This window comes from Prionailurus bengalensis, chromosome E3, assembly GCF_016509475.1.
Source record: "Prionailurus bengalensis isolate Pbe53 chromosome E3, Fcat_Pben_1.1_paternal_pri, whole genome shotgun sequence".
Taxonomy (NCBI): domain Eukaryota; kingdom Metazoa; phylum Chordata; class Mammalia; order Carnivora; family Felidae; genus Prionailurus; species Prionailurus bengalensis.
In genome coordinates, this window is record NC_057357.1 from 26,630,252 (window position 1) to 26,644,313 (window position 14,062).

General features: G+C 42.7%; 1 protein-coding gene across 2 annotated transcripts in view; it reads right to left on the reverse strand.

The window, feature by feature from the left end:
* Positions 1 to 12,443, reverse strand: part of TMC5 (transmembrane channel like 5) — a 49,330-nt gene extending 36,887 nt beyond the window's left edge. Inside the window, exons 1-3 of one of the 2 annotated variants that reach the window (XM_043560409.1) lie at positions 11,466 to 12,443; positions 9,064 to 9,233; positions 4,104 to 4,193 (exon numbers count right to left, since the gene is read on the reverse strand). In XM_043560409.1, the coding sequence (XP_043416344.1) occupies positions 4,104 to 4,193; positions 9,064 to 9,233; positions 11,466 to 12,367 (1,162 nt within the window). In that variant the 5' untranslated portion in view covers positions 12,368 to 12,443. Of the gene's footprint in view, positions 1 to 1,067; positions 1,589 to 4,103; positions 4,194 to 9,063; positions 9,234 to 11,465 lie in introns of those variants that run through there. The other variant, XM_043560410.1, reaches the window with a different exon arrangement.
* Positions 12,444 to 14,062: the final 1,619 nt, after the last annotated feature.

Sequence of the window (14,062 nt, forward strand, 5' to 3'; positions counted from 1 at the left end):
ACTCCACAATTGACCTAGTTGGGGTGAAAAGGAAATCCCCAAAAGAAGACCACCAACTCACTCTGCTGAAGACAAGGAATTTGTGTCTCTCCTGAGAGGGATGGGGGGCTAGACAGAGAGGAAGAAAGGACTAGGAGGAGGAGGAGGAAAGAAGATAGTGATGTGGGGAGACAGCAGCATGAGAGGAGACACCCCAGTCTTCAATAAAGGGGCTAAACCCACAAAATGCTTTAGTGAGAATGGATTTTTTCCCCTCTTAGAAATCACTGACAATGCCTGGACTTCATGACTGGAGCATTATGAGATGAAACAGACACAAGCAGCTGAGAAACCACTGTTTGGCCTCAGGAGCAGAAAGGCAGGGGGACAGTATCAGCTAAGACCTGGTGTCATGGCGGACTTGGCAATAAGGGCCATCCTATGTTGCCAAATCCAGGGTGGGGAGGAAATGGACTAAAGCAGGACAGCAGTTAAGGCATCAGGCCATACAGACCTGTATTTGGGCCCTGGTTCTGCCAGGTCATTTAATTCCTCATCAAGCAAATGGAAGCAACAAATGTGCCAGCCTCAAAGTGTGGGGAATAAGTAAAACTAAATTCGATGGAAAAAAAGGAAGTGCTTGGCAGACTGCCAGGCACAGAAAGTGAGCTTGGGGCCGGAGGGAGGGGGCTGCCTGAGTGGCTCAGTCAGTTGAGCGTCTGACTTCAGCTTATGCCATGGTCTTGCAGTTCTTGAGTTCGAGTCCCACATTGGGCTTGTTGCTGTCTGCACGGAGCCAGCTTCGGATCCTCTGTTCCCCTCTCTCTGCTTCTCCCCCACTTATGCTCTCTCAAAAATAAGTAAACTTTAAAAAAAATAAGAAGAAAGAAAATGAGCTTGGTCATGGTAAACTCCTTTTTAGGTGTTAGGTGCTCCCAAAGTGACCCCTTCCTGGGTCCATCCGTAGCGTGCTTAGATCATCCACCAAACTTCAACCTATTTCATGTCTTAAAAGTAAAAAACCTTGTGGACAGCTTGGAGGCCTTCCTCATGCCCTTGCTAACTCCTTTCCCCCAGTGTCTCACCACCTTGAATGTTTTCATGTGAAGTGTCTATGCCCACACTTCCTGGGCTACGATGAAGGGTCTGAAGAAATGATTCATTCAAAGATGTGGAAAACCTCAACAACTGCTTGCTCTTTTTGTCATCTGGGTTGCCAAAACTCTGAGAGTCTGTCACATCGATGTCAGAAATGGATGAGACCATGCTGAAGCTCGAGTTCACTGGTGTCTTTTCTGGAACAACCCGAGATGGAACATTCTCTGCCTCGACGATGATTTCATTCAGTTGGTCATCAGAAAACATCTCTTGCCTCCTCCAAGGCTTGTTCTCCCCTGGAGTGGCCTTCCAGAGACCTCATAGAGCAGTCACACTGACATCGTCAGGAGCCACCAGGAAAAATGATGATCACAGAGGGATGCCCCATTCACACTTTTTAAAAGACAAGGATGAGATTGCCAAAGCCAGTCCTACACAAATCATAACATAACTCCCTACATCTGCACAGAGGGGTCTCCTCATAAAGAGGTGTGTTTTCCTGTAGGACTTCTGTCTTGGTAACTAGGTAAGAAATTGGAAACAGAATCCTTCATTAAAGACAATAGGGTTCTAGAAACAGAAGGCAAAGATTCTTCTAAGTGATCATAACCAAAGGGCAAGATTTTCCTTTTTTAATTTGGTGCCCCGGCCTAAAACTTATATTTTATATGTATATAATTTTACCTGCCTATATAAATCCAGACAGGTTTACAGTAATACAATTAATGGGGTACCTGGGTGGCTCAGTCATTTGAGTGTCTGACTCTTGATTTCTGCTCAGGTTGTGGAATTCAGCCCTGTGTGGGGCTCTGTGCTGAGCATGGAGCCTGCTTGGGATTCTCTCTTTCTCTCTCTCTGCCCATCTCCCCTGCTCATGCATGCACTCTCTCTCAAAAAAAAAATTTATAGTAATATAATTATTATCTCCTGACTGCCTTGGGTAGCCAACCCTGACATTTGTCTGCCTCCTCATATCCGCCCTCCATTTTTCCCATACCCCCAGAAGCCAGCTTTCCTGTGTAGGCACTGTGCTCAGTTAAAATTCTCCTGGCTTCCTTTGTGGTTAAAGATGGACTTGTAGCCCCATTCTGGCCAGTGAGTCATAGAGCTCCAGGAATGCTTTTCAAAAGATGACAGTCTGCCTAGTTTCACCTTTTACCTTTCATCATTTTTCCTTCTTCCTCACCAGAGGCCACCATTTTGAAAACAAGAGGACAAATGCTCACCTGAGAAGGATGGTGGAGAAAGAAGGTATAGAAAGAGCTCAGTCCTTGAGAGCATCCTGACAGAGCTGCCACACAAACTGTGAACCCCTCCCCTCCACACTTCTTGTTACATGAAAAAAAAAAAATTGCTAAGCCGTGCTATGTCAGAACAAGGAACTTGAACACGATTTCTACCCAATAAACCTGATTTGGAAATCACCTCGGCCAAGTTGTTTATTTAATAGTTGGGGAAACTGAGGTGTACAGAAATGAGTTGACCCCCACCCTGACTGCCGTCTTCATCACACTTTCATTAAATGACAGAATTGGACCAGAACTCTATTCCTCCTCCCCATCAATGATAATTAACAGTAAGAATACCTGCCACTACTGTAGGCCCAGTACTTAAAATAGAGTATATAATTTAATTTTCATAATCACCCTATGCAGTATATACAACGATAAACCCCTTTTATAGCTAAGAAAACTGAAGCCCAAAGATGTAATTTGCCTAAGGTTACAAAACAAGCAAGTAGTAGAACTGAAGGTCAAACCCAGGTCCATCTAGACCCAAAGCAGGGCGTCTTAATCACTTCGCCCTGGCCCCTTCCTGTAACAAGATGCTGATGTATCATTTATTCGTTTATAAATAAATGAGCATTTGTGAGTACCTACCACATGCTGGGTGCTTCCTGGGTGCAAAGCATAACCCATCAAAGTGATGTTTTATCAGGAGGCTGTCCACCAACTAATTGTATGTGGTTTGAGAATCCAAACCAATGCAAAGCAAAATGATGAAGAAAACCAGATTCATCTTTGGGTCCTCTATTTCTTTAATTCTCTCTGCCTTCTGGGACTCTTCTTTTACCAGAGGCCCCAACCTCAGGCTGGCTAGAAAGAGCAGGCCAGTGAAGTTAGAAGCTATTCCTTTTCCCCAGTAGTTAAAGTCATTTTCTGCTCTAGTGGGAACCAAATGAAGAGTGTGATTGTCTATACCTCCATGGTTTTCCTCCCAAGTAGCCATACTCAATCCTTGAAGATATACCCCTCCTTGAGAAGGCTCCTAAAGAATGACACTAAATGCTGCCATATAGGGTAGGGTGCCAGAAGGTGAGACATGGTTTTAGGTCATGAGGTCCCTGAATTCACATTATTGTACAGAGGATCCCATTGGTCTGTTTACTCCTTGTTGTTCATAGATTTGCCTCTTAGCATTCCCTGGCCTCTCTCTTCTTTTGTTTCCTTTTAGTTTCTCAGTCTCTGCCTCTGATCAGACCTTCATCACTGCACACAGTGATCCTTACAGAGCTTCCTAACCGATTTCATAGCATTCTGTCTTTCCCCAGTCCTACTGCTCCTACACTCTAGCATCATATATAATTATATGATTATTCAGAAAAATTTTGATCAATGCAGACTCAGAGGCCCTTGTTCCTGTAACTCATTCACCAATTAACTCGACAAATAGCTCTGAGCATTTACTATACGCCAAGCTCTATACTAGGTCCTGGAAGGTAATTCTACCTTCAATTCTTTGTTTCTTCCCTGTCCTTCCCACCACACAAGCCGGTACATACACTTTGGGCCCATGTGAGTTGGGTTTCTGTCACATGAAACCAGAAGAGTCCTGATGAAGGTACCTTGATATCCAGGAGAGAAAAAAGTCTGCATATCTAAAAGGAAACCCTGTTATAGTAAATTAAGCAAATACTGCATCAGTTGCCACACCAGTGGCCAAAAGGAAATGGCAATGTCTGTATTGCCTTGAACACACTCCTCTCTAAGGTTGATTTTTTTGGTTACTATTCACTTAAGCCTTACCTTGGGGTGACTTGTGCCAGTCACATCCAGACAATGGTGGGTTTCCATAAACTGGGCAGGGGTTACTTTCACCCACAGAAGCAGCGTTCACTGGAATGAAGGGGCAGGAGACATCACCAATTAATCCCACCACACTAGATATTACTGAGTAGGATGGTCAGTAAGACCTCAACCTTGACCTCGAGATCCTGACAGACTAACGATTGAGTGCTTGGGTGGAAAAGACGACATAAATATGGAATCGATGCTGTTAAGTACAAACAGCTTTGATCAGTGGTTCTCATTTAAGTACAAGCCATGGTTAAAAATACTTGTTACAATGGAATATTACTCAGCCATAAAAATGAATGAAATCTTGCTATTTGCAACAACATGGATGGATCTAGAGGGTATAAAGCTAAGCGAAATAAGTCAGGCAGAGAAAGACAAATACTGTATGGTTCTACTCACATGCAGAATGAATTTAAGAAAGAAACAAACAAGTAAAGGAAAATAAGAGAGGGAGAGAGACAAACGAAAAAAGAGACTCTTAACTTTACAGAACAAACTGATGGTTACCAGGGGCGGGGGGGCAGGGGGCAGGTGAAACAGGTGATGGGGATTAAGAGTACAACTATCACAATGAGCACTGAGTCATGTATAGAATTGCTGAATCACTATATTATACACCTGAAACTAATAATAACACTATATGTTAACTATAGTGGAATTAAAATTTTAAACTTGATAAAACTTTTAAAAATTATTACACTAAGATCCAAGACATACCTACACATATATGACCAAAAAATAAGTTTCAGTAAACAATACTTTGCTGGACTACATAAAAGGCTCTCCAGTACATTCTCATTCCAGTCCATTCTTTTTCATTTCATTTTTCAGGATTAACTTCACAACTTGTTAATGGGTTACAACTCAAGAGTTTGAAAAGTACTTGTCTAGGGGGTTGGGACAAACGGACAGAGCAGACGGTGTTTAGGGCACTGAAATTATTCTATATGATACTGTAATGGTGACATGTGTCATTATACTTTTGTCCAAACTCAGAATTTACAGTGCCAAGAGTGAACTCTGATATAAACTGTGGACTCGAGGAGATAATGATGTGTCGTAGGTTCATCAGTTTTAAGACATGTACCACTCTGGTGGCAGATGTTGATAATGGGTGAAGTCTATGCACGTCAGGGAAAGCAGTTGTATGGGAAATCTCTGTACCTTACCCTCAATCTTACTGTGAACCTAAAACTGCTCTAAGAAAAATTAAGACACAAAAATGAAACAAACTTGTCCAGATAATCACAGAAGTTCTTTCTATTTCTAGCATTTTATGATGAGGCATGAACAGATTTGAAATATGACATGATTTTCTTTTTATTTTTTTTAATGTTTATTTACTTATTTTGAGAGAGAGACTAAGCAGGAGGAGGGGCAGAGAGAGAGGAAGAGAGAGATAATCCAAGCAGGCTCTGTGCTGTCAGCACAGAGCCCAATGCGGGGCTCGAACCCACAAATCATGAGACCATGACCTGAGAAAAAATCAAGAGTTAGATGCTTAACCGACTGAGCCACCCAGGCATCCCTATGGCATGATTTTCTTAGGGACCAAGTCTACTCTCAGCATCTACACGACAGTGTCATATTTCAGGATATTTTTGTTCAACCCACAGTAAACATTACAAGATAAACTCAACAGAGAAAATGGAACACATTTTGATGTGAACAATGCACAAAATTACATTTCAGGAAGTTCTGAACTTCCTCCTGGGGATCAATGCCCAGCTTTGTTTCCAGTTGATGCCCTCAGGCATGTTACCTAACCTCTCTGAGCTTCAATATCATGGTCTTTAAAACAGGAATAATGATGGGCCCTTCACATAGCATTGTTGAGGGAATTTAATCAGTTAACACATGTAATGTGCTTAAAGTAATCCTGAGACATACCAAACTATATGTGTGTGTGTATGCATGTATATATATAGTAACTGTTGTAGTAGATCAACTGTTGTTCAGCAAATATTACACCACCACCACCCCTGGACAACACCATTGAAGTCGGGCTTGGTCATGTGAATTTTATCTATGGAACAGGGTAGAAATGAAGGTGTGCCAGTTCCAACTGAAAACCTTGGAGATGTTGTGTTGTCTTTGCTCACCACTTTGAGCACTTCCAGCTTGTGCCATGGGACAACAGTGCCCCCAGGTGGCTCCCTGGTCCAAGAAGGGCACTAGGTTGTAGATACAGAATCCATGACCTGGAGTCAAGCACAGCCTAGTTCAATCAAACTCGAAGCAAACCCGCAGATGTGTGAGCAAGAAATATATGTTTCTTTATTGTACAACACTGTTTTTTTTTTCAGGTGTTTGTTATGCAGCATTACTGTGGCAATAGCTAACTGATACATCCCTTACCATTACTGCTACTATTAATTCAGTTTGCACTGCTTAAGCACCTACTGTGACCAGGCAACGTGACACTAGGAAAATCACCTAGAGCCTTAAAGAATACATAGATGAAGATCCTGAGTCTATCAGGATGGCACAGTACAGGGCAGGTGATTGCCAAGGGCTACAATCTTGGTCCTACAAAGGAGTTCAGAAAAAGAAGTCACACTTGACTACTTTTTAAATTTTTTAAAGAAGTCACACTTGACTACTTTTCGCATTTGCCTTGATCCTAACCAGTAGTAATATAGGATAAGTAAGAGTCAGGTTTTGGGTTAGAGAGACTGGCTCTTTCAATTTAGCAGCTGGGTGATCTTGCATTGAGCCTCTGAACCTCAGTTTTCCCTCTTCGCTTAGTTTTCCCATCTATAAACAGGGAGATCAGTAGTGGCTATGTGAAATTTGATTGTTCAGATTTAAACAAGACAATGAAAGTAAAGTGCTTCGCAGAGTCTTCAGGACAGAAAACATTCAAAATCTCCTTGTCGTTATTAACTCCACTTGCTTTGGGGTAGGGCTGTGTTTCTAAATCTTTTTCATTATTGGCCCCCTAAGACTCCCTAAGGAGTCTATTTGGACATCTCTTCCCCCATTGCCCTGTCCCATGAAATTTTAATACTACAGATATACTGTGTATCTGCTTATATATGTGTATCGGTGCTTCATACATAAAAAGAGGAAGACTTTTCTGGCCTTTCAAGAATAAATTTTACCCCCCTGGGATTTATATTGTCTTCCTCCACCCCATTGAGAATGCATGGCATTCTGCATGGCATAAAGGTTTGGAATAGCCCAAATGAATGTTTTCTATGCAAACGTGTAACAGTCCAAGTTTCTCACCAATGCATGACAATGCATCCCATCCCCTCCTCTCTGCCAGCTTCAAACTCTTCCCCATCCACCCTCTCAGGTGTAATCAATTCTCCATCTGTGCCAACCAGCACTTGGGCCCCTCATTCTGTTCTTGGCTGAACACTCCTTCCCTTTTCAGGCCCCCATAGGCTCTAGATTTCTATAACATTGACTCTCGTGTAATGACTTTGCTTCCTTCACAAGACAGCAAGTCCCTATTCCTCCTGGAAGATAAGAAATTTAGAGTTTCCTTTGCTTCCCAGAGCTATACCTTTACACGTAGCAGATTCTGAGGGTTTGCATAGTCTGCTTGCTAATTTTGTGTGTGTGTAGTCTTGACAGGATGGTGTCACCCACCCACTTATGCTTTAAGTAACTTGAGGACAGAGCTGTCTCTTCGTCCCTTTGCCCCCCCAGTAGGTTCTGAATACCCAAGTGATGACTGTCTGAATAGTTTAGGATGTGCTAAACTAAAGCTGGCCAGTGACAGCCACATAAACTAAATCTAGCCCACAAGTGACTTTGTTTGCCCAGTTCAGTGCTTTAAATTTTTTTTTTAATTTTTTGGAGCATGTAAAAATTGGGAGGTTTCACATAAAAATGCAGATTTCTTGGTGTGCTTGGGTAGCTCAGCTGGTTAAGTGTCTGACTCTTGGTGTTCATGTCATGATCTCATGATTCGTGAGATCAAGCCCCATGTTGGGCTCTGTGCTGACAGCACGGAGACTGCTTAGGATTCTTTCTCCATCTCTCTCTCTGCCCCTCCCCTGCTTGCACTATCTCTATCTCTCTCAAAATAAGTAAATAAACATTTTTTAAAAAAACAGATTTCTTCCCTCTTTAGAAATATCTGAGGATTGGGGCGCCTGGGCGGCTCAGTCAGTTGAGTATGTGACTTTGGCTCAGGTCATGATCTCATGGTTCGTTAGTTTGAGGCCCGCATCGGGCTCTGTGCTGACAGCTCACAGCCTGGAGCCTGCTTCAGATGGTGCCTCCCTCTCTCTCAGCCCCTCCTCCACTTGTGCTGTCTCTGTCTCTGTCTCTCAAAAACAAACATTAAAAAATTTTTAAAAAGAAAAATCAGTAATTATAAAAAAAAAAAGAGGGGCGCCTGGGTGGCGCAGTCGGTTAAGCGTCCGACTTCAGCCAGGTCACGATCTCGCGGTCCGTGAGTTCGAGCCCCGCGTCAGGCTCTGGGCTGATGGCTCAGAGCCTGGAGCCTGTTTCCGATTCTGTGTCTCCCTCTCTCTCTGCCCCTCCCCCGTTCATGCTCTGTCTCTCTCTGTCCCAAAAATAAATAAAAAATGAAAAAAAAAAAAATTTATAAAAAAAAAAAAAAAAAAAAAAAAGAAACATCTGAGGATTTAGCCATACTGAGCCTGCATTCCTGCATAACCCCAATGGACCAAATCTGAACATCAGTCACCTCATGTAGGCACAGGGTGTACACACCCCCATTTTTCATAACCCCTAACCAGCCTGCTTTGACAAGTGATGATACTGCTTGTCTTCTCTAGACCCTTAGTGTTCAAACTTTGTATGGTGGGTGTTTGAAGGCAGGGGAGGGAGAAACCAATTCTTCTCTTCCTGGAACTCTTTAATGACTGCTCGCTTAAGTCCACCAATTTCTTATCAGGACATGATCTTCATCTCAACAAATGCTTACCACAGCCACTGCCAGGAGCCCCAGGCACAGAGTCATATGGATTTGCCGTCTCCATGGATTTCATTGCAATGCTTTCAGGGTAATCATCATTCTTTCTCCCAAGGATGCCCGAGGGGCTATCACCCCTACGACGAAATGAGGGCTGGATTGAAGATGTTCTGCTGAACACCCTGAAATCCCAAAATGATGGATCAATATTCATCTAGTAGCATAGTAAGGATAGTCCTCTATTCATCATCCGTCCACCCATTCATTCATTCCACAAATGCTTACTGAATGTCAACCATGTGTTAGGCATGGTCTAGGGGGTGAGAACACAAAGATAAAAACATGGGCTGTCTACCCTCAAGGAACTCTCAATCCAATCTGGTAGAGCTTCTTAGATACAGCTAAGCAATTATAATACAAGTAGTAACTGGTGAGTACCAGAAGACAGGCCCAGGGAGTTCAGAGGAAAGAGAAAAGAACTCTGGCTGGCAGTTCGGAGGGATAGCTACAAGGAAAGAAACATCCCAGGTAGGACTAGAAGGATAAATTCATACATAAAGAGTTAGAAGGAGGGAATTCCAAGGATGAAGAACAGCATAGATAAAAGTGGGAGACGATAAACAAAAGTGTTGAATATATACAGGAAACACTACAAAAATTCATTAATCTGGAGCAATGTTCTCAATGTTATGCACATGCCACTTCCCAGGCCCCAGCCCAGACAATGACATCAGAAGGTCTGAAGGTTGGACCCAGGCATCTGTATTATTTTTAAAGTTCCCCAGGTAATAGGGTGATTCTAAGGTTCAGTCCAGGTCAAGAACCACTGTGCTAGAGGTAGGGAGGGGTTAGGGGAGGTGGGGAGATGGGAGGAACTCAGTCAGGCAGGTCTTTGGCTGGCACATTAGACCAGTGCATCCTCTTCTTAAAAGTTTGCATAAGCAAAGCAATGTGGCCTTTCTCCCAAAGCTTATGGAGAACATGGAAGAACAGAAACAAAGGAGTCAAAGTATCAGAGGTATATTTTGGAATGATGAATCAGGCAGTGGCGGGGATAAGACCAAGGAGGCCATTTTGGGTTTTGTTTTTTAAATGTTTTATTTATTTGTGAGTGAGACAGCATGAGCGGGGGAGGGGCAGAGAGAGGGGGACAGAGATCGGAAGCCGGCTCTGCGCTAACACCAGTGAGCTGGATGTGGGGCGCAAATTACTTCACTAGCCGAGAGATCATGACCCGAGCTGAAGTCGGAAGCTCAACCGACTGAGCCTCCCAGGTGCTACCAAGAAGCCCCTTTTGATCTGGTTCTAGTAATCGTCCTATTTACATCTTGAAGACATTGTGACCCTGCTGAGCACCCAAATCTTATATCCTTATTCCTCAAGATAAATACAAGCATTAGTTTTTGTTGTATTTATAAACATTACTAGTAGAACTAGTACATGCCAGATTAGACTCCTAAGGGTTAAATTTTCACAGGGTAAAAATTTGTATAGAGTAAAAATAACCTGACTATACAATCACATCTTGTTGGCAACAGGAACTTAACCCAGAAAAAAAAGTCAGATTTGGTAGAACTAAGTCATCCAAACTAACACTGTCAATGTCCAGAGCTGAACCTAATAAAATTTGTCAATGACCAAAAATTGCTAGAAGATTAAAACGATTTTTGACAAAATTTAAATCTACAGAACCTGAGCCAGGAAAAATGGGACTTAGTGTTTTAGAACGAGCTTAAAGAAATACCAACAATGGGGAGAAACTATGATTGAAAAAATCTGATGAAAACAACACCAATGCAGAAGATCAATATGCCAAATCTGCCATAAACATAAAAAATGATCAAACAATAATTTTAGAGTAAAATAAAAATGAAAGTAGAAAAAAATCAGGAGTGGCCGAACCAACTTGAATTAAAAAAAAAAAAAAAAAAACACAATTGAGGAAGTAAATTGACTTTGTGGAGTTAGATCTTCAAAAGATTTTCTTGGTTAAAATGCATTCCTATGCATATAATTCTGGTTAAAATGTTTGGGTTCATAACTATCAAGTCTTAACCCTAACTTTATTGGCAAAGTAGCAGAGTCAAAACAGTGAGAATCTAAATATCCTGTAGGGATTAGATGGGAAGAGGGAGAAGACTGGAGAGGGTGTTATCCAAGCAACAGGTGATGAAAGATTATGTTCAGGTGAGGGGTTGAAACCTCAGGCTGAAAGTCCATGCCCTGGTGAAAGCCCATGGCCCTGGTGAAAGTTCATGGCCCTATCTACAGACAGATATGAAAATTTCACCACAACTTCTGGTCAAAGAAACCATCTTAATTGTCCCTAACCCAAACAATAGCAACCAGGTTCCATTGGCCTGATGGTCTAGCATGCAGCTCCGACCCCAATGGAGGGAGATGCTTATACTTACTCTCTAGTTGTTTCTGAAGTCTCAGAAGAGCCATAATCATGACCATCCTCAGCAGCTGGGTAATCAGGCTTCCCCCAAAAGTTTGGAGAGTTCTTCTGATAATCCTCAGTCCTGGGATAGTCTGGTTCCCCAAAAAAGTTTGGAGAATTAGGTTGATTCTCAGCACCTGGATAATCAGGCTCTTCTAGAGTGTCTATGTATGGATTGATTCTGGAACCAGCAAATTCTGGATTCCTTCTAGAGCCTGGATGGTTGGACATGGCTCTGGAGCCAGGGTAGTCAGAGTTTCCCTGAGCTCCAGGGTAGTCTGGTTCTCCCAAAGAGTCCAGATAATCAGGATTTGTTCTGGAGCCTGCATAGTTTCTACTGCTTCTGGAACCTGCAAAGTCAGAATTTTGTTGGGATTTAGAGTACTCTGGCTCTCTGAATGAGACTGGATGGTATGGTTCACTCAAAGGTCCAATGTAATCTGGCTCTGCCAGAAATTTGGGATAGTCTGAACTTCTTCTGGAGCCTGCAGAGTATGGATTGTTCTGGGTGCCAGGGTAGCCTGGATTACTCTGAGATCCAGGATAATCTGGCTCTGCCAGAGACCCAGGATACTCTGAACTTCGTCTGGAACCAGCAGAGAATGGAGTGCTTCTGGTGCCAGGCTGATCTGGATTACTCCAAGATCTAGGATAATCTGGGTCTGCTAGAGACCTGGGATAGTCTGAAGTTGTTCTGGAGTCTTCAGAGTATGGGTTGTTCCTGATGCCAGGGTAGTCTGAGTTGTTCAGAACACCTGGAGAATCTGGAGAATCCTGAGTTTTCAAATCCCCCCATGTCCAGTTCTGAGATCCTGAATATTCAGGGTAATCTGGATCTTCCTCATAGCCATAGTTCCTGTAGTAGGCAGACATGCTGGTAAAGCTTCTTTACCGTGGAATGTTAAAATGTTCCTGCATTTGTAGTTACTCAGGGATCTTTTTTTTTTTTTCACCTGAAAAACAAGCAAAAAAAAAGAAGGTCAGATTTTTTTTTCTTCCCTGTAGAGATTGCTGGTTATCTTCCATTATTATCTATTCTCCTTTCTTTCATGGTTGGGTACACAGCTGCCCAGAATCAGAACTATGTATCCCAGCCTCCTGTGCCCCAACATGTGACCATGACAGTGGTCAGTGGGATGTGAACAGAAGCAATATATATAACTCCCAGGGTTGTGCTGTTTAAGGCAAGGGGCACTCCTCCCTTTGTCAGTCTTCTTACCTCCCATAGGCTGGAAGGTGGAAATGATGGTGTGCCATCTTGGGCCATGTACACGAAGATGGCACCCACCCCAGGCATAGCAGCACGAAAGATGGAAGAAGCCTGGGTTGCTGATGACACCACAGGTTAGTGCCAGCATATCAGCGAGGGCTTTTATATAAAAGAAATAAGCCTTTGTCTCCTGTAAACCACGGTTTTTGGGGGGGGTCTCTGACACATGTGGCCAAACTTCCATCCTAACCACTATATTCCCTTGGTTGTGGGGGGAGCAGAACAATAAACCAAAAGACTGGAAGAAACAAGGACCTTGTGAACATTTCTATTGCACTTGTGGTTGTAGGGTTTAAAGCATAAATTAGTATTAGTGCACAAGAGAAGAACACTTAATGGTAACTAGAGGACTTGGGTAGGAAGACAATTGCTACCATCCCTTCCAGTTTGAAATTGTGTTTTTGTGAGTTCTCTGAGCTCTAATCTATAGACAGGGTATACTTTCAAATCAGAAATAATGGGATTTTAATTTCTGAGTGTGCTGGATATCTGTTGTGTTTACTTGCCTATTACTCCTTTTCCCTTCTTTTGGCACCAATGCCCTGGTTTTCATCTGGGCACCTGCCCCTCCCCATTCCTGACTCCAAGGACGGTCATACGACCTAGGCTTAGCCAATCAGGAATGGGCATATAACCCAGGATTTGGTTCAGGAATGGGTATATAACCCAGATCCGTCCTCCAGGAGCTTGACTGGACTAACTGGGAAAGATGACCTCTTATTTCACTAAGTTGCCAAGGTGATGGAATGTAAGCCCAGAACCAATGGTGTCGTGTCTATAGGAACAGAGAAGAAAATAAGTACAGGAGAAAATTTAAAGGAAAAATCAGTAGGATTTGTGGACTAACCAGATACGGGAATGGTGAAGGGTAAGGAAATGAAATGACAAAAACAGCTCCATGGTTTCAAGCCACCGTCATTAGATAAGTAGTGATGTCTTTGAAAGAAGGAAGTAAGACCATTTTTAAAGTTCAGCCAATGTTTACAAGTTTATCTCTATACAAACGAAAAAGGTTAGACTCTGTTGAGTAATCAGAGCTGAAGAATTAATCTTCTGCCATTACCTGTAGTCTTAGAATATGCACTCACCAACTCAATTCCATATCCCTCAGCGTAGTGGAAGTCAATTATTCATTATTTTGTCACTGCCTAGCACCCATTTCTCTCTTTTATGATAACATTTTCCCTTGAGTAATACCTCTTCCCCCTCTTAGTCCATGTGGGCCAGGTGTGGACTTATGACCCAGTCAGAATTCTCTTCTTTCTGGCCACAGACATTGGGTCAGGGAACATAATCCC